The following is a 20,478-nucleotide window of genomic DNA, read 5'->3' on the forward strand; positions in this document are numbered from 1 at the left end:
GTGATGCCCAATGGCTCCCGTCTCCCTGGAAAAGTTGCGTCGATCATTCACATGCCACAAGGTCTGATTGCTTCCTCCAGATGAACCCGGATGCAATCCACATAGCTCAATACCATCCCGCTAGAGCATCCTATCACATGCGAAGAAAACTGTTGAGCTGGCTCTATCCCCAGACGTGTCGACATATTCTCCAGATGTCGCCATGGCTTCGTATCAAGGACCTACCTAGGTTTACAGCAATCCCAGAGCCCCTGTCACGAAGTCTGGGGATGTACCGCGGCTTCGACCAGTTCTCCCGAGAGAACACCGCACATGCCTCCTTGTGTCCGGTCTTCTCTCCCATGAGCCAACATGTATGATTCAAGTTGATAGCTTGACAAGACAGGTACTGTGACATACTGGTGCCACGACAATGCAACTCAAAACGACCCGATATCGTCCTATAGAGTCTACGCTTCATGGAAATGTCTTGTACGCTGAAGATAGTCATCCTATGGCATCTATTCACCTTTGGTGGCAGTTGGACGTTGTCCATGGCGTTTTGACACTTTGCTTTATGTACACTTGCTGAAGGAGCAGTCCTCGTGGCCTTACAACAGCGTGTTGCTGTCGCATGCGTATCGGAGTTGAGACTTGTTGCTGGTGCTCTCTCGCACGACGCATTGAATGCGAACTCGGTTCGATCAATTACCTGTGATCAATCTGCACAATCTGTCTAAAGTCTAGATCTGCAGGTTTCAGCAGTGGTCAGCAAGTGCGTGTGCATGTGCATGTGCGTCTGCATCTCGAGACGGACATCAAGCGACAACCTCTCAACAGCAAACAGGCTGAAGCGAGAAGGATATTCACGCCGCCAGAATACTGACAGAATGAGCAAACCAGATCAGGATCTCTTTCAGCATATCGCAGTGTTCCGTCGCTGCTCGTTTTCATTCCTCCGTTGCGCACAGCACGAAGATTCTGCCTTCTCACGAATGAAGACCATAGCCACCACGGCACGGAAAATCCGACTCAGTTTCAAAGACTCGCCATGCATTCCGCTTCACGCTTCAGACAGCGGGTAGGACTCCTCGGGGAATGGACCCTCCCCTGTGAATATCACAAAGGATTGTGCTAGAGAGGCCGTAACTTCCTTCTTGAGTTGATGCCACTACATAAACTCTTCGACTTGGTAGTGGCTTCGGAAAGCAGCGAATTAGCCACGTGCTTCGTTGCCCTTTTCGCAGGCATCTGTGTACGAGAGAGCCTCCACGCGCACGGCATGCGAGTATAAGTATATCAACCACACAGATGTGGACTCAGATCTAGCAAGGCCCGATCGACCTGCCTGCATCGAGTCCGCCCAAAGTAAAAGAACTGGGGGCCACCCGGGCTCGGATCGGCATGGATACCGAGAACTGTCCTCTCCAGGATATCGAGCAAACCTCCGCATCGTCACCCCACGGTCTCTCTCCGAGCGGCTGAATTACTGGCTGAATTTAGCCGGAACGTGTACGGAACGCGCTTCACGACATCAGACGACTATGGGCCGAGAAACCCGTCCAGAAAAACGAATGAGGGACTAAATCCACTGCATCTCGAGTGCCGAATATATCGTCTACACCAAACGAATTAGACAGCCCAGATCCCAGGACTTGCATCTTTCATATACTTACCACCCCCTACCTCACAAACCTCGACAACTGCAAGTGGTTAAGCTCGAGAATAATGGAGCCAATCCGTCTCGGCATTATAGGCTATGGCTTCTCTGCCAAATGCTTCCATCTGCCATTCATCAACGCGTGCCCGGACTTCAAGGTGGTGGCTTTCTTTCAACGAACAGAGGCACCAAAGGACCCTAAGAGCGCAGAGCCCGGGTCACATTGCACAGTCGACTATCCCAACACCAAGCACTATCAGAATGCAGACGACTTCTTCGCCGACAAGGACATTGATGTGGTGATTGTGTGCAGCAAACAAGACACGCATGCCGAGTATGCCGAAAAGGCCCTGAACGCTGGGAAACACGGTATGGTTCTCTCAGACTTTCCCTAAACGAGAAGAGATTCTAAACTAATCTGTGTGTTTTGAATAGTTGTTGTGGAGAAGCCTTTCACCAGGACGACGGAAGAGGCCGACCGTCTCATTTCCCTGGCAAAGAAGAGTGGCAAGATCTTGACAGTCTTCCAGAACCGAAGATGGGTAAGTATTAAGTGGATCGTCGCCGATCTTCCTTTCTCGCAAGTGGCATATATTTGCATTCCCTATACCAGATGCCAACGGCCTTCATTTCTCTAGGATAACGACTTCCTAACCCTTCGACATCTAATCGACAAAGACGCCTTTGGGACGATCAAAGAATGCGAAATCCACTACGACGTCGACTTTCCCTTCTGGATGAGAGGCATGAACAAGAAGGAGTACTCGCCGGGAGACGGCATGACTTTTGGCCTAGGTACTGCACCTATCTCTCTATCTGTCCCTGTGTATCACGCAAAATTTGCTCGTGGCCACCTCACTCATTCCCCTTCTTTCCTCCCGATGGTGCCTAGAGAGACCCATTGGAAATGACCGTGTCGTGTAACAATTCTAACGCAAACCCGTCCCTGGGTGTTGTGCAGGAAGCCACACCTTCGATCAAGCACTGCTGCTCTTCGGGCGGCCCAAGTCCGTGACGGGGTTCCTGCGCGTGCTCCGCGGCGTGGACAGCGAGATCGAGGACAGTTTCACGGCCATCCTGCAGTATGACGGACCGCAGCAGGAGCTGCTGGTGACGGTGAAGACGATGGTGGTATCGACGATGAAGGACCAGCTCAAGTATTTCATCAGGGGGACGAAGGGGTCGTTTGTCAAGGTGCGTTTTATATACCCCCTGGCCTACCTTTTACACCCTCCAGTCCATTTAATGCCTCGATTCCTTTTCTTGCCATCAGCCAACCCCCCCCCCCCCCTCTCTCTTCTCCAACTGATCACCGATATTGACAAACACGTGAATATCAGCATGGCACATGCGTCCAAGAAGAACAGATCCTGTCGACGCCGTCCATGCCCGTGACGGATCCGGACTTCGGCCGGGAGCCGCCGCACCTGCACGGCCTACTGACGACCAAAGGCGAGCACGCCTTTGACCACGCGCACCAGATCTACGAGCCGGACTTCAAGCTGTTCGTGGGCCGCTACCCGACCGTCCCGGGCCACTGGCTGGGCTTCTACGAGAACCTACGGGACGCCGTGCGCGGCCAGGCCGAGGTCGCCGTCAGGCCCGAGCAGTCGCGCGACGGCATCCGGCTGATCGAGCTGGTCCGGCTGAGCAGCCAGAAGGGCCAGGCGGTCGAGTGGCATTGAACCGTCGCGGAGCGGCGGCGGAGAGAGATGGACGACGGAGGACGGTGGACGACGACGGCGACGACGGCGACCAGGGCGAGAGAGGGCAGAGAATTCCACAAGCAGGGTGAATCACAGGGTGAACCAAAACCATGTTCGAGCTATGACACGCGAAACGAGTGTACAACTGAGTTCTCTTACAAGACAAACAAGCGGACAGAGCAGTTGAGCAGAAGAAAAAGGGCTCATGATATTCGACGGCCTCCAGTCTCTGTAGCCATATTCATCCGCCAGTACCACTCCCTGTATGATCCCATCAACACTGGACTTGCCGGGCTCGTTCCCCTTCTCCCATGTGACTCCTTGTGCAACCCGGTCCGCCTTTTCCAGTGTAGAGAATGCGCAATTTTGACCTTTTCCACAGCCCAAAGCCAGACCAAACCAAGACAGCAAGCATCCAAACGAGCAGCAAAAATTACGCGATGGTGAAGAACAACCTCCAAATGCAAACCCTCCAAGATCCTGAGCCCAGACATCAAAGAAAAGACAACCCCCCCTCAGTTCTTGCTCTTTGGAAAGAGGATATCCCGTTCTCACCAACCACCTCCTTCCACAACGCCATGCTTTCAAGAGGGGAATGTCGACACCAGCCATGTCCATCTGAAGAGCACACTGAACCACTGCTCCAGCTCCATTACAAGTGCTGCCAACCCCTCCCACGGCCCGGAACCAAAGAGGCCATCCTTGGTCTCCATTGCCACCCGTCCTTCGATGCCATTGTCATGACTCCGAAGACCAACCCAAAGATCCATGAGATTCCTTCCTTCTTCCACCTTTTGATAATCGAGATGTTGCCCAGATCTCCACTCCTCCCGTCACCTCACACCCATCGGTGAGGCCCAATGACCATACGCTAAACGATTGAAAGATCGCTGCAAAATGATCCCCTTCCCCTTAACACGCTATGTGGAAGCATCCTCAAGACCCCGACATGCATAACGAACCACGAGCACTCCCACCTATGCGATGCCCTGTACACCGAAGATATGCTTCAAAAGGCAACACAACTCCGCGCATACAAAACATGTCATGTCCAGGTCGTGTCTTCATAACTCATTAACCCCATACTGAGGTTGTACCGATTTTGTTGGATCCCCAAACTCCGCTCCCCGTGCCCCAAGCACCCATGCCGGAATTCGATGACTCTTTCTGCGCATTCGAGTTCGAGTTGGCCGACCCTGCTCGATCAGCATTTTGTTCGTTAGATCCGAACCCGTAACCCAAAGAAGAAGGCAGAGGGGACGTCGTGCGCTTGTTGATGGACTGGTTTGGTGCCTGTTGCACATTGGGACGGCTGCCAATCGGCCCCATGCCGCCACTGACGGGCGCAGTGGTTGATTTGGAAATCTGCCGTGAGTGCGATGGCTCTTCTCCAGTCGGTGGTGTGGGCGCCTTCCCGGAAGCTTGAATGGGAGCATCGAACGTACCAAAACCCGCAGATGTTTGCGCAGATGGAGAAGTTGCCTTTTCAGCACGAGAGGCCTCCTGACCCGAAGAAACCCCCTGAGGGCCGGATTCACCCTGCGACGCCTGTCCTGGCCCGCCAAAAGGGTCAGAGGTGCGGGGTGAAGGACCGCGAGGGGCCCCAGGTGCATTACCAGACACCGCCACAGCCTGATCTCGGCTGCTGGCGTCCTCGGTGGAAAAGGGCACCTGTCCCACAAAGGCCGCGGGATCACCGCCATATAACGCGCGATGCTGACGAGCGATTAGCTCCCGGCGTCCTTCCTCACTCAAGGTGCTCGGGCTCATTGAACGATCGGATTTGTTAGACGACATTTCAGCCAGTAGACCTGTTCGAGTCTCAGTGCGGTGTCCTCGTCCACTTCCGGGCACACGATGCTTACTCCGGTTATATTGCTGCTCTTGATGATAATTACGGAGCTCGCGCTCTCGCTGAGCTGCCATCCTCCTTTTGGCTTGCATCATTTGATCGGCGTCCCCGTGACGGCCTTGGTGCCTTTGCGCGGCATAAAAATTCTGAAGATTCGAGCCGGGGTGCGGTCGCGAAGGGTCAAAGTCGCCAACGGGATGGCGGCCTCCGTGCACTCGGGGACCTGCATACAATGAGTTTCTTATCCACCGCGCGCAAAATGCTGAGATACAACGTACCGTACTCTGCTCCCGGGCGCATTGGACCTGATGGCATTGATCGTTGCCCACCTCCACCATAGAATTTGCCACTTTTGACAAGATTGTCCATCGCTCGATCCACCTCTATTTTCTCACGTCAGTCCCTTCGAGTGACAACTTCCAGTGGCAATCATCGCACCTTCGAATTGGATGGCAAAAGCATTGCCGTCTTCGCGCTGAGAGGTGGAACTGGCACCTGAGATGTAACTGTCAGTCTCAAGAAAGATATTCCATGAAGGTCCGACGTCAATTACCTGATCTTGACGGTGGAGGCGGCTGCTCCCACGAAGGCTGCCGAACCGGCGCCTGCCATCCCTGGGGTTCATACGGAAACGACATATTTCTCAATTTGTACCCGGCCCCTCTTTTGAAGCAGAGTCTCAGGCAATCCTCCGGTCGAGATTGTGTGGTCGACCGCGGCGACAGGATATACTCGCAAGGTAATGACTAGCTATTGAAGAGATGAGTCGGTTAGGAGTTGCAATAAAAAGACAATGATTAGGCTGGATGCGACTGGCTAAGGATCGAGAGAAGAAAACGTGCAGTTTGGAGGGGAGAGGGGTTGGACATGTGGTGTATGTGTGTGGTCCGGTTCTTTGGTTTGGGAGGGGGGAAATTCTGGTACGTTGGTTTGGTGCGAGGATGTGGGTGGGGAGAGTGTTCATTTTTCTCGAGGGATCGGTTCGGCCAACTCGAGCCAATGATGGCTTCTGTGCAATCGGTCGAATTGCCCCGGGATGGCGACGGGAAAGGCAGGCGAGTTGAGAGGACGTGAGACGACTTACAGATCAACCCAGAGCCGAGCTCGGATCCTCGCAAGTCGCAGGTGGTAGGTGGCCGTCGGTGAAGATGAGTACCGCGCGGGAGGAAACTTGGACGTGGATGGAAGCCCGCACTGCAGCGGCAGGCGGCAGGCGACACGAAAAATTATAAGAAACGGAGAGGAAGGGGGGACAAAAGGAAAAGAGAGCGCGCAGGCGGAGAAAGATGGAGAGAGGGTTAAAAAAAAGTTCTGCGACGAGAAGCGAGAGTCGACGTTAGCACCACCACCAACACCACTTTTTCCGACCGAGAAGAGGGCGACGAGGGAAATTCGCAAGGGCCTCTAGAAGGCAAAAGCCCCCCCATGACCACAGGCGACTAGGCTGCGATACCACCTACAACTTTCTTGCCTAGGCACGACTGCCGTACCTAGGTAGGTACTGTGGGTAAGGCGGCAGGTACTTCTCACTCCCCTAAAACTTGGACCCCGGCCAGCATCGTGGTCTTCAAACTGCGAGTCCTCTTCCGACTCACTCTTCATCTTCCGCGACCTCCCTCCCTCTTCTCCTCAGCCAAGAGTCGCCGTCCTCCTCGTCCTTCTCACTTTTCGTGCCGGAGATCTGCTCAGCGAGACAATAGGCGTAGGCGGGTCATCCCCGACCATCACTACCCACGAGCTAACGATGACCGGCTTAAGGCTGGGTCGCTGGGTCATCGGCAATGCGAGACCCCAAAAACCCCCCTCCGCGGATTGGACCGAGTACCTCTGTCGCAGTGTTGAAAAGCAGAGTTGAACAATTGGCGAGCCTCACCAGAGACTGGCCCCCCTTCGAGATCGGCTCTCTCGCTCCTCCGAATATCCCAGGCGGATCTTGATGAGGAAAAGAACTCGAAGCCGAGCCAGATCCGCCCCCTATGCCATCGCCAAACGCTGTTGAAGCAAATTGTCTCTCCGTGGTGGAGACCTATGGAATGGCCGGTAAATTGTTGTGCTCGTGCAGGTGGGGGACATTTTTGAAGCATCATTTGCTTTGGTCAATTTCCCTGCCGGCAGCCGACTACGTCGAGTCAGAGATTCGCTACATCTACCAAGTACCAAGGGCAAAAGGATGGTGTTGGTAACAACTACTGGCAATCATCCCAAAAGAACCACGACGAAGATCCTATGACGCAAAGGCCGAACCACAACCACAACCCGTCAGTGACGAATGCGACTGACGCTGTCGTTCCCGTCCTGCCCGAGCGCATCTTGACCGTCGATGGCTTGTCTGCCCCTCAGTGTCTAAACGGTTCACGGGCCCTGCACGTTATGCGTCTACCAATCCGAGTCTTCCGGTTCATGGGGAGCTGTCCCACTCGTGCTTTCGAGAACCCTGACAACCACAAGCTACTGCCAACCAGTCACTCATCACATGGGCCACGAGGTCGCGAGAGGTCCGTTCTCTGATGCGAAAGCTCATTCTCCGGAATTGGCATCGGCGACGCTGAAGATTGCCGTTAAACTCATGTTCGTCACGCATCAGCTGCAGCCAAACACCACAAGAAACGAGCCATGTCATGCAGCCGTCCTTTTTCGTTCGTTGTACAGAGCACAGAGTACAGGCAACTCCCCAAGCACCTGATCGGTCCAGTCCGAGAGCTCCCAGAAATCCGAGAAGCCCTAGCCTCCTGTGCGTGATTTGGTCAGATTGGTAACTTCTTCTAGTCCTCAAATTTCAGACGGTTCCACAAATCATCGAGGTTGGCGAGCCTCGAGCGACATGACTCCAGGAAATCTAGTCTACCGTGATGCGAGTGTACTCGGTAAGGCTCGACAAACCGGAGGTAGAACCTGAGGCGCCCATGAGTCCATGAACTACCCTAGCAAATATACTGGAATCCAAAGCTCTGTATACACCACGCTGGTGGTAATTGGCCGATCTGACAGCAGAAGGCATCTGGTGACGTGCAATCTGCGTCCGTGACTACAGCAGGGTCCATTGGTCGCGAGCAAAGTCAATATGATTGTTCTGTCGCATACGGTACGCGGTGTTGGACTACTATTCCCAGACTTTGCGGTCATGCAGTCTCCCAGCGACTGTTGGTGCACGAGGATCACAGCAACGATGCTTTTGGACTTCAGCAACCACTGGACCGTACAGAGTATTATACAAGGGCGTTGCCTGGGATGAAAATGGATCTGCGCAGTGAACATAATACGAGGTAGAATGAATTCAAGATTGCAAGAATAGGGGGTGAAAGAAATTGGACATGCTAATAGAACAAACCGGAGCACTCTGTACGGAGGACTGCTGGGTCCGCACTCTGGGTAGCTTGGGCTCAAGCATCAACTTCTCCTCCCAGGCGGTGCCAGGGGTCTTTGCTGGACTAGTAGTGAGCCTAGTTGCCCGTTGAGTCAGCCTAGATTGCGGAGGAGGGCGCCTGGTCTATAATTGGCACCGGGAGGCAGCATGTGGTGTGGTCAGAATCTCAAGACAGCATCTCAGATCACCAAATTGCATCCAGCTGGTGGGAATACCCAAAGGCTGAGCATCGCTGACCCAATATGGCACAGGGATCCAAAACCACCCCTCCTCCCTGGAAAGGGGTTTGTACAGAACAAGTAGAAAGGATCGGAGGGAGTCTTACTCTCTCGGATTTTGCAGGCGCAGAGCCGACATTGGCTCACCGGAGGTTGGGTAATGCTCATGTGTGTCCTCCGTACCGAGTACGATCTGGAAACTTTGGAATTTGCTTTCTGGCGGTGACCCCGGCGACACCGTGTTGGCCATTTGGATGGATGATCAGCCTCTCCAACAGCAATAAACGCGGTGTCCTGTCGAACGCGACGCGCTAGTGGAATCTGACAGGTGCATGTATATATATAACCATGTACGGAGTTATTATGTATAGACTGTGGTATACCGCACATTCCATGATGAGAGACCGGTCAGAACGAGGCAAAGCAGTGCCAGCACCGCCAGTCCAGGGGAGCCAGTGTTGGGACGAGCAGGCATTAGGGCATGGCTAATGGGCATGAACTTGGCTGGGTGCTCTCACTCTCTCACCCGGCCATACCCTGCAATTATGCTGTGTAGCGTAGCTAATTCCCCAGCTGGACATCTTGGTCCCAGGTCAGCAAAGGCAGCCTGCAAACTGCAGACGCGCGCCCGTCACCACCGGTGTGTTCTTGGGGATGCTGAAAGGAAGGCTTTGGGATGTGAAGCGGTGATGGACGTTGTGTAGGTACTGTACATAGACAGCTGAACTGGGTGCTGGGTGCTGGCGCTTTGTGTCGTCTGCGCTTGTCTGTGCCGTTCCGTATCACTTGTTCCACAGTTGCTCGAGACTTGTCCAAAGAACGTGAAGAAAGCAGTTCTTTTGGGGGGGTAAGGAAAGGGCCTGTTTGTAAATTGACGCTTGGCACCAATGGCCACATGGAGGGCGAGAAGGTATTTTTCTTTCTCGGGCTGATCCACCGCTAGCCACGGGCTGCACGGGGCTACTGGGCGTTGGACTGTTGTTCGGAGGCCCTCGCCGTGCGCTGCTCGCTGCTCCGTACAACTGCCACCCACGGGCCACCAGCGCCAGAGCACCAGTGCTCCAGTGCACCACCACAGCACCCACACTACAACCGCAGGGCCACAAGGGCCCTCTCCCAGACTCCCAGACTCCTAGAACAGTCCGCCGTAGTAGTCAGTGCACTGCACCGCAGCCAGGAACAAGCGAGGACCATCTCTCGTTGCACCTCGCACCTCGCACCTCGACCACTTCCATCCATCACCTCCCTCTTCAAACTACCTTCCTGTCGACTCTATCCTCGTCCCATCCTCGACATATCTTCCCTCTTGACACGCGCCTAGAGGCCCTATCCTACTTGTGCTCGCATTCTCAATCCTGTATATCACCCAAGTTTCTACAACTCCCCCCCCCCCCGTATTCTCCTCGCCCGGATCACGCAGAATTCCCAGCAGCCTCCAGGCCAGATTCAAAGACCTCCCTCTCTCGGATTCCTCCTAATTGCACCTTACACTACCGCTCTACGCCTTTCTCGACCTCGGGCTCGCCTCAATTCGCCTGCAGATCGGTCGACTGAACCCTTCTTCACCTCGCCGCCCTCGACGGGCTTACTCAGACAATCCTCGACACAGACGAGGTCTTCTTGCCGTCACTGGGCAGTGTTGTCACCGGAAAAAAAAAAGGCAAAGTCGACCGTGTGTCGCGTCACACCCTTTGCTGAACTCAGAATTGCTCGTTGCTCTGGAACGCCTGCACGCAGTACTTGGTCAATCCGCACCCAAGCCGTGTCCGCATCCGCCTCAAAATCGCGACTGGGAGGTTGTTATTTTGAACCTATACTTTGTTAAAAAGAAGAGTCAGACCCTATACACGACCTGAACCCGCGCGACCAGTCTCGTAGCAACTGTTCAACCGAGCCGCCTCGAGTCCAGTCTCCCTCGGGTCTGTCATATGACTTGCAGAGTACCGAAAGATGATGGGAACAGTATATCTACACCGATGACCGCTCCATCTGCTCAGGCTCCGCGGCCAAATATGGAAATGGAGTCGAACACTAGTCCCTCACAGCCTGTACGGCGCTCACATCACGTCTCCTCGAACTCCAAGTCTATGCCCTCGACCCCCTTCCAGCGAAGCGAGGCCCGTTCACATTCAAGAATCTCTCCTTCCCCAGAACCTCCAGCCAAAACCAGTTCTCCTCGTTCGCTACCATCCGACAAGAGCCATACGCCACCTGCAGGCCGGAAGCAGTATGGAGGCTGTAAATATGAGACTGGTATGCAAAGAGCACGGCGGCGTGTTCCCTACTCATTGGGGCCAGACCCATTGGAAAAGGATAAGTCCGAGTTGAAGACGAGATTGACGCACGAGGAGAATGAAACACTAACGCAGGACATGCAAAAGCTCTATGAAGAACTACAACCAACTACCGAGAGTGAAGACCGTCGGTTACGGTTCATTGAGAAGCTCGACAAGATACTTCGCGGAAGATGGCCTACGTCGTCAATCAAAGTCAATGTTTTTGGCTCTACGGGAAATAACCTAGGCACTTCGGATTCCGACGTCGACATCTGTATTACCACCGATTGCAAGGAGATGGAGAGAGTTTGTAATATCGCAGACCTCCTGGCTAAACATGGAATGGAGAGAGTGGTATGCGTCTCTTCCGCCAAGGTGCCAATCGTCAAGGTTTGGGATCCTGAATTACACGTTGCTTGCGACATCAACGTCAACAACCCGCTCGCTTTGGAGAATACGGAACTGGTCCGCACATATGTCAGTATTGACAGCCGAGTGAGGCCATTGGCCATGATCATCAAATACTGGGCGAAGCGAAGGATGTTGAACGATGCCGGTATGTTGTCTCTTTTGGAGTTTGCTGATTTGCGATTTTGGTACTGATGTCTCTCCAAGCCCTTGGAGGCACGCTCAGCTCGTATACGTGGATATGTCTGGCCTTGAATTTTCTCCAAACAAGAGACCCTCCAATCCTACCTACTTTACAACAACAGCCTAACTTGCAACCGAAAGAGGTGGCTGGAGTGAACGTTTCATTCGATCGCAATGTGGACGGCCACAAAGATTTCGGCCGCCGCAACAAGTCCTCCCTAGGAGAACTCTTGTTTCATTTCTTCCGGTACTATGGGCACGAGCTCGACTTTGAGCAAAGCGTGGTATCGGTGCGGCTGGGTCGAGTGTTGTCCAAGGTTGAGAAGTCGTGGCACCTTCTCCAGGACAATCGCCTTTGCGTCGAGGAGCCTTTCAACGTCTCCAGAAACTTGGCCAACACCGCGGACGATACCTCAATGCGAGGTATCCACTTGGAGTTACGGCGGGCGTTCGAGTTGTTAGGAGAGGGTAAGCTGGCGCAGTGCTGCGAACAGTTTGTCCACCCTCCAGATGAAATCAAGCCCTCAGAACATTTTGTACCGCCGTCAGCACGACCGGTGATTCCCCAGCCTCCGACCCAGCCGTCAAGAGGGGGTCGGAATGCGTCTCGAGGTGGCAGCAGGAATCTTGGTCAGATCAGTCGAAATCCCCGACGGTCTTCGAATCCCACCGCACGGAATCCCAACTATCTGCGCAACCCTCCGTTTCCGATGACAACTCATGAGTTGCAGCTTCAACAGCAGCACCAGCAACATCTCCTTCACGACCAGCTGTTCCAGCAATACCAGTACCTCCAGCTTCAAGAGCAGGAGCTGAGAATGCAGCTCTATCAACAGAATCTTCGCCAGAGAGGGTTGTTGGCAGCGGCGGCTTATAGTCAACCTGCAGGATATAGTCAGTTTCTCTCGCAAGACGACGGGCTTGATCTCGGATCCAATCAACAAATCAACGGCATTGGTCGAGCTCCCCTATCAGCACCATTGTACCAGCACGCCTTTCCTCGATCACCGTATCTCTCTGCAAGTCAACCAACCCCGGGTGTAGCAACTAATCCTCCGTCACCGAGACTTGCTTCCGGGGTCCCGGACACCCGGAGGTACTCGCGGCGAACGTCGGTGACACATTCATCTACAGGTGGTTCCTTGCGAGCTCAATCCCAGCCTGCACGCGCGGTTCCAGTCAGTTCTCTGGGACATTTGCAGCGACCTGATATTGCAGGCCTTCAAGATGCTTCTATCGGACGGAGGTCGTCCTCATCCTCGACGTCTCAAGAACCGTACATGGGCTACATGGAGAATGGTTATGGTATGATTGGATCAATCTATGATCCAGTACGCAGGCCAGCCGAATATCTCGGATATTATGTCGGTCAGTCGCCGTCATTATCTGCTTATACTCAGAGCACTGCGATCTCTCCCATTCCCTCGCACGTTGGCCTCGCTATCCAGAATGGAGGCCTGTCTCCTCGACTTACTCCAGCATCGACTCGGCCCTCTGGGACGATGCACACACCACCGCTCCAAACGATCTCTACTGCCTCGGTCGAAGCGCAAGCCGAACCAGAGCAGGAGTCGAGGAACGGTGAAGGTAGCAATGTTGGGTCCAACCCATCGAAGTCCACAGCGGGCCCGCTAATAGTGGATGGCTCGATCAATTCACCGCTGCGACGGCGCACGACCCACTCCTTCAACGAGCCTGAGGACCATATCAGTTTCAGCGCATCCACGTCGGAGGACCTAGCCTTTGACACCCCATCAAGCTCAGACGAACAATCCCAAGACGCTTTCGAGTGCAACGCACATGGGAAGATATCGCCAATCAGTCCCAGTGGGCCTCGAAACCAAATCCAGCATCCAAACGGTGCTGCCTCAGATTTTGCAAATGGGTATCTCCCCTTGAGAGCGAAGAGTCCGAAGGAGGGGAGCCAGGATCAAGTGGTCAGGGCAGGGGAATCGGTGGGAATGGGTGTCCTCACATCGATGAAGAAGATGGGCGGCCCAGCTTGGTCTCTCGATCGACAACTCTCTTCCGTGGAAGAAGTCCGCACGCCTTCTCCTAGAGTCGAAAAATTCAACGGAGAGAGGGAGAGCAAGAGTCATATCGGCCCGGACGAACCCTCGTCCAATGGTGAGACTTTGTTGATCAACGGTGAGGATCGTGAATTTGCGAGGCCGCTTGCAACCAGGACCAACGGGACTGCAGGCTCTTCAAAACAAGGACCGAGTTCAGCACCGAATGGCAGCGGACCGAGCGGCTGGCAAACACAAAAGAAGAAGAAGAATAAAAGAAAGACGGTCAAATCGGAAAACGATGCACTGATGTCGAATCTTTCCGCAAGAGAAACACTCCCTGCCGACGAGTCCCTACGGAAAGGCGGCTAGGCGCTCCTTTGCAGAATTTTCCCATGACCTGCAGCTTATTTGGCTTGTCCACCTTATGATGCTGCCGTTCTCTCAGCTCGATCACTAGGTTCAGACCCCATCTGCTAAACCGCATTCTGGATCGGGTCGATGGGATCGACAAAGGGCAGCATTTTATGATATCAACAGCACACATCTAGTCGTTCTATGGATTTTGGGTTATGCATGGACAAAATTTGTTGGCGTTTGTCGATCTAGCAGGGAGCAGGATCCCTGGACGGGATGCCACACATGAGGATGGCAGCGGCGTTTCTTCTGCACCAAGGGACGTTTTCACATACCCCCGAACGTTGTGGGATGCATTCACATATACGGCTGGATTGAAGGCTGGATCTTTGATGGCTCGAGCGATCCAGGAAAAGTGACGCCGCTTCGACAAACGGGCGGATCTCACGGCCTCGCGACAAAGCTTGATTGATGTTTTTATTTTGCAAAAGGCGGAAGCCGGACGATCATGAGATTGGGCAATAGAAATGCACCCATTGCAACCCGAGCCAGCCATCGGGCCTCTGTTTTTCTTTTTTTCCTTTTTTGATTGTCGAAAGTTGTGGGAGACTAGAGCAAGGGAGGTTCACAAAAGCGTCAAATTTCGCAAAGGCTTCAGCACGACGCTGAAGCGGCACAGATCAACTACGGGGGAAAAGGCCGAGGCTGAGAAGAAATGAGAGATTGTAAGATGTCTCGCGAGGATCGCGAGGAGAGAGCGGGGACAGTAGATGAGCAGATTAGAGAGAATGAATGAAAGGAACGCAACCATTGTTAAATCAAAGGCCACTGGTGCTACTCCCTGCTTCTTTCAACGTTGGTCTGGACGAGGCTGAGATGGTTGGAGGACCACGAGGCTGACCAATGACGACTCGCTCGTACCACCCGGAAGGAGACAAAGCAACAGTCGGCGGTGCCTTGCATGATTCACCCCTCGCTTGACACGCACGGCCAATGGCTGGCACTTCTGGAATTTTATTGTGGTCCCCAACTTTGTCGATTCAATCCACCATGTGGAAGTCGTCACCACTCAGCAGAACGCGGCATGCGGTCAGTGCAAGGTCTTGAGGGCACGCTTTCCGGACTCGTTCTGCTCTTTATCACACCACGCCTCACGCCACAGAACTCATCGTCCTCCACAACAGAGCCCCCGGGGTCTTAAAGACACTGTCCTCCTTCGACACCGCTGGTTCATGTCTAGATAACGCCTCCTGCCCACGCATCCTTCCATCCTGTCCGCTTCCAACAATGCCTCTTATCCTCGACACCCCCTCAGAGTCCTCGGTGGAGTCGGACTCGGACTTTCAGGAAGAGAGACGAAAAGTACACCACGATGCGGACGTGGTTATCGTGGGCGCGGGCATCGTGGGATCGTCGTTGGCCGTGGCGTTGGCAAATCAAGGGCGCAGCGTCATCCTCCTCGAGAAATCTTTGAAAGAGCCGGATCGCATAGTGGGAGAACTGCTACAACCCGGCGGGGTGCAGGCATTGACAAAGCTGGGCTTGCGCCATACGCTCGACGACATCGACGCGATTCCGGTCAAGGGATACACCGTGGTCTACTATGACGAGCAGGTGCCCATTCCGTACCCTGTATCTACAGATGAAGCACAACACCAGACTCCAGAAAAGCCGGGAAACGTCCAAAGAGCAGAGGGACGGTCATTCCACCACGGTCGATTTGTTTCCCGGTTGCGCACAGCCGCCATGTCACATCCCAACATTACCGTCTTTGAGACCGAAGTGACTTCACTCATAGCGTCTTCCCATACCGCCGAGATCCTCGGAGCCGAATCTATCACTCAAAAGACACAAAAGGACTACTTCTTTGCATCACTGACCGTCGTCTGCGACGGGTACGCCTCCAAATTCCGGAGGTCATATATTTCTCACACGCCCAAGGTCAAGTCAAAATTTTGGGGGCTAGAACTTATCGACTGTCCTCTCCCGATCCCGCAACACGGAACAGTGGTCTTGGGGGATAATGCACCTGTACTACTGTATCAGATCGGCACCCATGAGACTCGAGCATTGGTGGATATTCCGGACGGGTTGGCGTCTACGTCGACCGCCAACGGTGGCGTCAAAGGTCATCTACAGCATGTCGTGCTCCCATCTCTACCGGCTATGGTGCGGCCATCGTTTCAAGCCGCTCTTGAAAAAGGCATTCTTCGAAGCATGCCCAATTCCTTCCTCCCTCCAACAACCAATTCAACACCAGGGCTAGCCATTCTGGGAGACGCCATGAACATGCGCCATCCTTTGACTGGTGGCGGTATGACGGTCGCTTTGAGCGATGTCGTCTTACTGTCCGAATTACTCTCTCCAGCAAAGGTTCCAGATCTCGCAGATACCCGGCTCGTCCTCCGGCAGTTCCGCACATTTCACTGGCGGCGGAAGAACCTGAGCTCCGTGATCAATATCCTGGCTCAAGCATTGTACTCGCTGTTTGCCGCCGATGACTGGCAACTCAAGTACCTTCAACGGGGCTGTTTTCGGTATTTCCAACTGGGCGGCAAATGCATTGACGAACCCGTGGGATTGTTGGCGGGGATCATCCCGCAACCTTTTGTGCTGTTTTATCACTTCTTTAGCGTGGCGTTGCTGAGTATCTGGGTGCTTATTCAGGACAACGGGTGGCTTTTGTTCCCGGTTAGTGTGCTCCAGGGGGTGTTGGTGTTTTTGAAGGCCTGCGTGGTCATTTTCCCGTACATATTTGCTGAATTGAGGCGTTGAATGAGAGATCCGACATTACCCACAACATTATTGAGGAGACGGGAGACAGACACCCGAGAGATCGACCATGGGAGTAATGTACAGTTAGATAGATAGATGCTGGTCAGGGCAGTCAGGGACATGGGGGGAAAGCTTCTTGAAGAGCATGCTGATTCTTTTGATGCTCGGTGAGAATGAGACGTGTTGCCCGGAGTACATACACAATCTTTCCACCTTTGGAGTCCAATCCTCGCACTCACAACACGGGGCTTTTCCATCCTTCCAGCCTTGAATCAATCACAATTTCCCCCCGTCATTGGCCTTGGCCTTTCCGTGCTCCTTCTCCTTGGCCTTGAAGGCGTTGATGGCGCCGACAATCAGCGCCCCGTCGTTGAACCGCGTGGGCCACAGCTCCTTCATCCGGGCCACGAGCTCGCGGGCGTTCTTGACCTGTCGGCCGCGGCCGCCCTCGACCAGCGCGTCAAAGTCGAGGATGTAGCGGCGGGTGCGCTCGAGGTGCCAGGCGCCGCACAGCTCGTCGGGCTTGACGTGGCCCGGGACGACGACCTCGGGCGCAGGCCGCAGCGCGGCGACGGTCTCGACGGCGCGCACCCACTCCATGCGCAGGGCGTGCGTGCTGGCCTCGCCCAGCATCTGGTGCACGTCGCCGTAGACGACGTCGCCCGCGGCCACGAGCCGGAGGTGCGGCACAAACAGCACCGTGGACGAGTGCGTGTCCGTGTGGCCGACCTCGACGGCCTGGAACTTGTAGCCCTCTTCTTTCCCATCACCACCTTTCTCCCCTCCCTCTTTTCTGCGATGATCGTCGTCGTCGTCGTCGTCGAAGGGCAAATAGAACGTGCCGCTCTCCGGCAACGGCTCCGCGAGCCGGAACGCCGTGTCGATCTGGCCCGGGAACCGCGATGCCCACATGGCTTGGAACGCCGCCGGCGCCATCTGGCCCTGCATGTGCGCGATCGTGCCCGGCGTGGCGACCGCGCGCGCCCCCGGGAACCGGCGCAGCAGCATGTTCAGCCCGAACCAGTGGTCGCCGTGCCCGTGCGTGATGTAGATGTACTCGAGCGCCGCGCCCGGGTGCAGGGTCTGCTCGAGCCACCGGATCAGGCCCTCGGTCTGCGCCACCGTGATGGGCGTGTCGACCAGCACGGCGTGCTTGGGCGTGTGCACCAGTGTGCAGGCGATCGGCGACCAGGGCCCGCCGGGTTTGCCGTTGGGCGCGGTCCACGGGATCGAGGGGGAGACGTGCACCGAGGCGTAGAGAGGCATGATGCTCGAAGATTGTGTACGTGTGTGTGTGTGTCTCTCTCTCTCTCTTTCCTTGTTTCTATAGGTGTGGAATATCGTGTGTGAATGCGTTGTGGTGTCGCCGATCAGAATGTGCCTGTGTATGTCTGGTGAATCTGTACTATGGAGGAGACCTGACGGCCTGGAAGATTGCACACTTCAGGTAAAGAGTGATGTCGCGTAGGTAGGTATCGAGAAACAACTACCGTGACCAGACCGCGAACGGAGGAGCAAGTCTTGGTGAATACCGATATACTTGCTTGCCTTCCCTACCTTTTTCACCTAATCCCCATGTTCGAAGAGGGAAACGGGTGCATCCAACGGGGTAGATATAGTCATAGCATTCTTCACCGTGCAGGGCAGAGCGAGAAGTGGAGAGCTGAGGAGAGGAGAAGCTGGAGTTGGTGGCGGGAGAGGAATATCTGTATAGTAATCTCGTCGGCCGAGGGTGGATGCTGATTGGACATCAGCGACCAAGGCCACGGCTATTGTAGGACATGGGTGTGACCCAAGGGAGATTTGGGGGGGCCAAACACTCCAACGACTGGAAGACGAATAGTCAACAGGTTTAACGGAAATGCTGCTGGAGACGATAAGAGGAACGACCAAGGCTAGAAGACGGTGGTGAGGGATTCCGCGAGCGATGTGGACGGAAAACGAGGAAATGCCATGCTCATTTTGTCAGCCCCTGGATCTCATTTGTCCGAGAAGCACCACAAGAGGGCCTTGGTAGAGTGAGTAATCGGGGCTTCGTCTCGTGCTGTTTGATTCGCCTTGCCCGGCCTTGCCTCGAGTTCGAAGTAGCAAACCCACCTCGGTCCTCGTCCAGTTTTCTCTCCCTGCCTCTTATGCCGTGGTCGCCCTCAGCCTCTCCAGAATATACTCCCCAGCCTTGACCGGTTGCCACCTGCTCACTCCCACCACACTTTCCGGCAGCGGCACCACCTCGGCGTCGTAGTTGATGCTGAAGAAGAAGGGCACCGAGTACCTCTCCCCCGTCCCCGGTTTACTCACGACCCGGTGGATGGTGGACTTGTACAGGCCGTTTGTCCAGCGCATGAGGAAATCGGCCACGTTGACGGTCAACGTGCCGGGGCGGACGGGGCAGGGGAGCCAGATAGGACGGTTGTTCGTGAGGGGCGAGGGTGGGAAGAGGATCTCGAGCCCGGGGTTCGACGACGAGAGGAGGAGCGTGAAGCATTCGTAGTCGGTGTGCGCGCCTAGCCCGAGCTTGCCCTCGCCCTGACTTGTCGTGGCTCCATTTGTGCTTGCGTCGCCGTCGACAGCGTTCGCGACTGGCTGGCCGGCGTAATACAACAGCCTCGCAATCCCGCCCGGATGGGTCATGACGTCGTCGAAATATCCTTCCTCGAGACCCAGCGACAGGGCAAAGAGCCGAAACAAATGTCTGGCCAGCTGGAGCACCTGGCCGTAGTAAAGTTTGATTGCCTCGTAGAAGCCCGGAAGGTCCTCCTCGTCAGGCCAGATGTTCCCTTGTCCTGTCGAGGCAGGGGACTGCCCGTCCAATTCGACATACTTTCCATCTCCGCCTGTCGGGTCGAGCTGTTCTTCATACCCCCAGTTGAAGCCTTCTTTCGTCTCGGGCTCGGGCTGTTCCTGGGTGCTCGAGGCGTCGCCGCCCGCCATGTCGTCTACATTGACATACGTGTAGTCGTGGGGCTCGTACCCCCGGAAGAGCGGAGAGTGCCTCATGTGTACCTTGTCCTTCTTTTCCGGCGTCAGCTGGTGGAAGAAGCGCTCGGCCTGCTTCAACACCCCGTCCATCGCCTCGAAAGAGATGCCGTGGTTGCTGATCTGGAAGAAGCCGGTGGTCACGCACGCTTCACGAATCTGCCGTGCCACGGCCTTCCGCAACGAGCTGTCATCTGAGAAAGAGGGTCCAATGTCAATCAGAGGGACTGTCGGCAACGACTCCGACGCAGTCTTTGATGGAGGGCTGGCCAGGGCCCCCGCGAGGCGAGTCCGAAGATGGTCTTGAGCAGCTGCAACTTCTTCGAGGATGCTGGGCCCCGCCGAATTTTGCGACAGAGGGTCCGGAACGGGCTGTGGTGACATGACGGAGGTTGCCATTGTGATATAGCGTTCCTTTGTTGCAGAGAATGAACAGACCCGTGGGAGAGTACAAGAGAACGATGGAGATGATTCAATGAAATCAAGAAATGAAGGAATGGATAGTGGTTTTTGGGGGGTATCGCTCAAGGCATGAGATTCTCAGATTCCGAACAACTGGTGGTCATACCCTTCTGGCGTTGATGGATTCGCCTGTACGACACGCCGTTCTGGGCCACGATAAGGATAAGGATAAGAATCAGAATCAGGGTCGGAATCAGACACCAGGAAACGAGGCGAGCGGAGTTTTCCGCCCGGTGGCATCAGGCTGAAACAA

General features: G+C 54.8%; 6 protein-coding genes across 7 annotated transcripts; 3 read left to right on the forward strand and 3 right to left on the reverse strand.

Moving 5' to 3' along the window:
• The first annotated feature begins 1,483 nt into the window (after positions 1-1,483).
• PV07_06790 (uncharacterized protein) lies at positions 1,484-3,646 on the forward strand. The gene is made up of 5 exons (XM_016393805.1): positions 1,484-2,008; positions 2,075-2,181; positions 2,278-2,434; positions 2,601-2,833; positions 2,980-3,646. The coding sequence occupies exons 1-5, from the start codon at positions 1,708-1,710 to the stop codon at positions 3,322-3,324; spliced, it is 1,143 nt and encodes a 380-aa protein (XP_016247224.1). The 5' UTR covers positions 1,484-1,707; the 3' UTR covers positions 3,325-3,646.
• Positions 3,439-6,533, reverse strand: PV07_06791. Of its 2 annotated transcripts, XM_016393807.1 has the most exons (6): positions 6,282-6,533; positions 5,751-5,947; positions 5,636-5,692; positions 5,476-5,580; positions 5,211-5,420; positions 3,439-5,156 (listed from the first exon to the last, which is right to left on the reverse strand). In XM_016393807.1, exons 2-6 carry the CDS (start codon positions 5,833-5,835, stop codon positions 4,420-4,422), a joined length of 1,194 nt encoding a protein of 397 aa, XP_016247226.1. In that variant the 5' UTR covers positions 5,836-5,947; positions 6,282-6,533; the 3' UTR covers positions 3,439-4,419. The 2 variants fall into 2 exon arrangements, with proteins under 2 accessions (XP_016247226.1, XP_016247225.1); XM_016393806.1 differs by having other exon boundaries at positions 5,751-6,533.
• Positions 6,534-10,144: 3,611 nt separating this feature from the next.
• PV07_06792 (uncharacterized protein) lies at positions 10,145-14,837 on the forward strand. The gene is made up of 2 exons (XM_016393808.1): positions 10,145-11,611; positions 11,671-14,837. The coding sequence occupies exons 1-2, from the start codon at positions 10,708-10,710 to the stop codon at positions 14,025-14,027; spliced, it is 3,261 nt and encodes a 1,086-aa protein (XP_016247227.1). The 5' UTR covers positions 10,145-10,707; the 3' UTR covers positions 14,028-14,837.
• A 213-nt stretch (positions 14,838-15,050) lies between these two features.
• Positions 15,051-17,065, forward strand: PV07_06793 (uncharacterized protein). Its single transcript, XM_016393809.1, has one exon. The coding sequence runs from the start codon at positions 15,300-15,302 to the stop codon at positions 16,785-16,787; it is 1,488 nt and encodes a 495-aa protein (XP_016247228.1). The 5' UTR covers positions 15,051-15,299; the 3' UTR covers positions 16,788-17,065.
• Positions 17,064-18,281, reverse strand: PV07_06794 (uncharacterized protein; the record flags this gene model as incomplete). Its single annotated transcript, XM_016393810.1, has 1 exon — positions 17,064-18,281. Exon 1 carries the CDS (start codon positions 18,051-18,053, stop codon positions 17,064-17,066), a length of 990 nt encoding a protein of 329 aa, XP_016247229.1. The 5' UTR covers positions 18,054-18,281.
• A 281-nt stretch (positions 18,282-18,562) lies between these two features.
• PV07_06795 (uncharacterized protein) lies at positions 18,563-20,368 on the reverse strand. Its single transcript, XM_016393811.1, has one exon. The coding sequence runs from the start codon at positions 20,160-20,162 to the stop codon at positions 18,918-18,920; it is 1,245 nt and encodes a 414-aa protein (XP_016247230.1). The 5' UTR covers positions 20,163-20,368; the 3' UTR covers positions 18,563-18,917.
• Positions 20,369-20,478: the final 110 nt, after the last annotated feature.

Source organism: Cladophialophora immunda (genome assembly GCF_000835495.1).
Source record: "Cladophialophora immunda strain CBS 83496 unplaced genomic scaffold supercont1.4, whole genome shotgun sequence".
Lineage (NCBI taxonomy): Eukaryota > Fungi > Ascomycota > Eurotiomycetes > Chaetothyriales > Herpotrichiellaceae > Cladophialophora > Cladophialophora immunda.

Bases quoted from the DNA above. Each gene is read 5' to 3' on its own strand.
- PV07_06790 (XM_016393805.1), top strand. From the start codon at position 1,708: ATGGAGCCAATCCGTCTCGGCATTATAGGCTATGGCTTCTCTGCCAAA. The intron at 2,009-2,074 runs GTATGGTTCTCT...TGTTTTGAATAG, and splicing joins CCTGAACGCTGGGAAACACG to TTGTTGTGGAGAAGCCTTTC. The intron at 2,182-2,277 runs GTAAGTATTAAG...TCATTTCTCTAG, and splicing joins TCTTCCAGAACCGAAGATGG to GATAACGACTTCCTAACCCT.
- PV07_06791 (XM_016393807.1), bottom strand. From the start codon at position 5,835: ATGTCGTTTCCGTATGAACCCCAGGGATGGCAGGCGCCGGTTCGGCAG. The intron at 5,421-5,475 runs GTACGTTGTATC...CATTGTATGCAG, and splicing joins GCGCCCGGGAGCAGAGTACG to GTCCCCGAGTGCACGGAGGC. The intron at 5,157-5,210 runs GTAAGCATCGTG...AGACTCGAACAG, and splicing joins AGAGCAGCAATATAACCGGA to GTCTACTGGCTGAAATGTCG.
- PV07_06792 (XM_016393808.1), top strand. From the start codon at position 10,708: ATGACTTGCAGAGTACCGAAAGATGATGGGAACAGTATATCTACACCG. The intron at 11,612-11,670 runs GTATGTTGTCTC...TGTCTCTCCAAG, and splicing joins AAGGATGTTGAACGATGCCG to CCCTTGGAGGCACGCTCAGC.
- PV07_06793 (XM_016393809.1), top strand. From the start codon at position 15,300: ATGCCTCTTATCCTCGACACCCCCTCAGAGTCCTCGGTGGAGTCGGAC.
- PV07_06795 (XM_016393811.1), bottom strand. From the start codon at position 20,162: ATGGCAACCTCCGTCATGTCACCACAGCCCGTTCCGGACCCTCTGTCG.